Source organism: Monoraphidium neglectum, assembly GCF_000611645.1.
Source record: "Monoraphidium neglectum strain SAG 48.87 unplaced genomic scaffold scaffold05712, whole genome shotgun sequence".
Classification (NCBI taxonomy): domain Eukaryota; kingdom Viridiplantae; phylum Chlorophyta; class Chlorophyceae; order Sphaeropleales; family Selenastraceae; genus Monoraphidium; species Monoraphidium neglectum.
This window is the reverse complement of record NW_014007918.1, coordinates 1-2,912: the sequence shown is the minus strand read 5'-3', so window position 1 is coordinate 2,912 and position 2,912 is coordinate 1. Positions and strand designations below refer to the sequence as shown.

The window sequence follows — 2,912 nt, the reverse complement described above, 5'->3', positions numbered from 1 at the left end:
GAGCAGGGGGTTGTGGCTGCCTGTCGTCAATCCGAGATTACGGCTGCAGTGCCAGGGCGCAAGCAGTGTTTTTTGGGGGGGTGGGAGACTGGGATGGACGCAGTGACGGCCGCTTAACTTGTTGGATTTTCTGGCTTGACGGCAGCGGTGCGGTTGGGGTGTGTTGCCTTTTATCATCCCAAGCCACCCCATCCCTGCACTGCCAATCCCACCCCACTCATTCCAGCCCACCCCCACCCCAATCTTCCCAGCCCATCCCCACCTCTCCTCCCTCCACCCCCAGCCCAAACCCCCCACCATTTGCCACAACGAGCCCACCGACCTTTAACCTTCCATTGCGCAACCCCTGTCTCCACCTTCATCCCCCCACCCCCACCCCTCTCCACCGGGCAATGTGCACCCCTCAGGCCGATGTACGAAGTCTTGCGGTCACTGGACAGCCTGAGGGGCGCCATACTGCCGTCATCAGAGCGCAAGATCCAGGAGGTGAAGGCGAAGGGCCACAGGCGGCGCCCAGATCTAGATCCTGATCGCAGCCTCACTACTGCGACCTGAGGAAGCTTTTGGGGGGGCGCGGGGTGGAGCTCTGCATGCATCTTTCGCGCACAGCCACTTTCGGCAAGTTTGCAGGACGCCCCTTGCATTCTTCCTCACCCTGCTGACACGACTCAACCGCAGGTGCACTGCTTGCTTGCCCCCACCCTGACCCGCCAAACCGCAGTGCAAGATGCTGTTTGATTCCCACGTCGACGCCAACACGCTGGTCCAGAACCTCGAGGTGGGGGGCGGGGAGGGGGGGGAGAGAAAAGGGGGTCTGCAGGGGGTGAGGGGGATCTGCGGGTCCGCTTTCAGGGCACGCAAAGGCTGGGGTCACAACCACCTCCACCCGGTCGGGCGCAAGGAAGCCACAGCATCTGCTCGTCCAGCTGAGGAGTGCACTCCTCCCCCACATTTTAATCCTTCCCCGAAACCACGTCCTCGGAGCGAGCCGCGACCTGCGCTCCTGATGGCCAACCGGTCAAACCCCCGGTCAAACGTCGGTCAAACACCGGTCAAACCTCGGTCAAACTCCCCGTACTCCAGGCCAGCGAGCTGCTTGATGCGGGCCGCGTGACCCCCAAGATGTTCTCCTATCAGATCAAGTCCATGTGCCTCAGGAACCCCCAGACCATCGTGCTGCCAGAGGTGGGGTCATCTGGCGTTTGGTGGCCTCAGCCTGCAATAGGCGCATGCGTGCAGGCACCAGTTGGGGACGGCTGTAGAACAGAAAAGCATAACTGCAGCAAAACCGCCCAGCCCGGCGCAGCGAATCGGGGCCCGTCTACGGCTCTCGCCGTAATTGGGGGGCGTCGTTGGGGCTTTTGTGGAATTATCGTTGCGCCGCGTCCCCAGCGGAGGAGGCTCGAATCGTGACAACCCATTCCCCCGGCCCATGCTGCCCGCGGCGCGTGCTCATAGCAGCGTGCCGTACGGGCTGCGCCGCGCCTTGCAAGCTCGTGCCCTTGGCGATGTCAAACGTCCTCCCCCGCCTGCCCCCGGCCCCCCATCTGGCCAGGCCACCGACTCGCGTGTCCTGCTGGCCGCAGACGCGGTGAGATGGGGAAAAGCGACGTCTCTCACGCATTCACGCGCAGCCGGGCCCGATCAAAGTCCTGGAATTGTCGGGTGTCGTCCCGTCCCGTGCACACTCTGGCCAATGCGTTGCTGCTCCGTCAAACCCGACGCGATGCGAGCGTTTGCTGCACCCCTTGCGGCATCATCGTACTCTTTTACTCATTCGTGGCGTCGCAGCCCTGGACTTATCGTCCTCACCACCTCCAAACCCTGTATGCAATCCAACCCTGCACTCAATTCAATCCCCTGACAATTTCAAGTCCACACCATTCACCCTAGCCTACACACCGTGCAACCCCCTGCATAATCTATTACTCAGGTGACGTCCCGCGGCCTGGCCAAGGTGGTGCTGCTGGGTGACCCGGCCACAGTGGAGAACGAGGCCAGGAAGGCCGGCGCTGACATCAGCGGCTGCGCAATAGTGGACCCCCAGGTGGGGTGGCTGGGTTTGTGTGTGTGTGTTTGTGTGTGTGTGTGTGTGTGTGTGTGTGTGTGTGTGTGTGTGTGTGTGTGTGTGTGTGCGCGCGCTCGCGCGTGCGTGCGTGTGCATGCGTGTGCGTGTGTGTGCGTGCGTGCGCGCGCGTTCGTGCTGTGTTTTGTCGACATGCACCTCGCACCCTGCCACAAATCAGCCGTCCCACGTTTGGTCGCGCGTCCGCCCGGTGCGAGTCCCTCGTTGCTGTGAGCCGCGAGCAAGCCCGGATTCACGCCGCCCGACCAGCCCCCCCTCCCGCCCCTCCTCCAAAACCTCCCGTCGTGCCCGCCCCAACCCCCTCCCCGCCCACCAAACGTGTTCAGAATGCGGCCAACCTTGACAAGTACGTTGACGCCCTGGTGGAGGCGCGGCGCAAGAAGGGCATCAGCAGGGAGGCAGCCATGGACCAGGTGGGGCCGGGTGATCTGCGTGATCTGGGATCTCTACCTGATCTGTGTGAACCAGGCGACCCGCACCGTTTTGAGCCCAACGCCGGCAATACTGGGGCGCACTGGAACCCCCATTTTGGTTTCTTCTTCTACCTACAGTATCCACAAAGCCCGCAGGACTGCCAGCTGTACTCAACCAACATCATCAGTATGGTCGTTCCACTTCCGTTCGCAGGTCAAGGGCGACTGCAACGCGTTTGGCGTGATGATGGTCGCCACTGGCGACGCCGACGGCATGGTCAGCGGCGCAATGCACACCACGGCCGCCACCATCCGCCCCGCCATGCAGGTGTGTGCTGCGGCGCACGCGCGCGCAAGCGGAGGCAACCTCAGGGCTTGGCGGATGCGTGGCGCAGCGACGCACGCGCTCCCCC

General features: G+C 63.0%; 1 protein-coding gene across 1 annotated transcript; it reads left to right on the top strand.

Annotated features, from left to right (window-relative positions):
- Positions 1 to 727: 727 nt before the first annotated feature.
- On the top strand, positions 728 to 2,827 carry MNEG_15834 (phosphate acetyltransferase; the record flags this gene model as incomplete). The annotated part of the gene is made up of 6 exons (XM_014035695.1): positions 728 to 778; positions 1,084 to 1,185; positions 1,556 to 1,591; positions 1,934 to 2,047; positions 2,413 to 2,499; positions 2,714 to 2,827. Coding segments are annotated over 6 exons (504 nt in total), but the record flags the coding sequence as incomplete, so codon positions are not given.
- Positions 2,828 to 2,912: the final 85 nt, after the last annotated feature.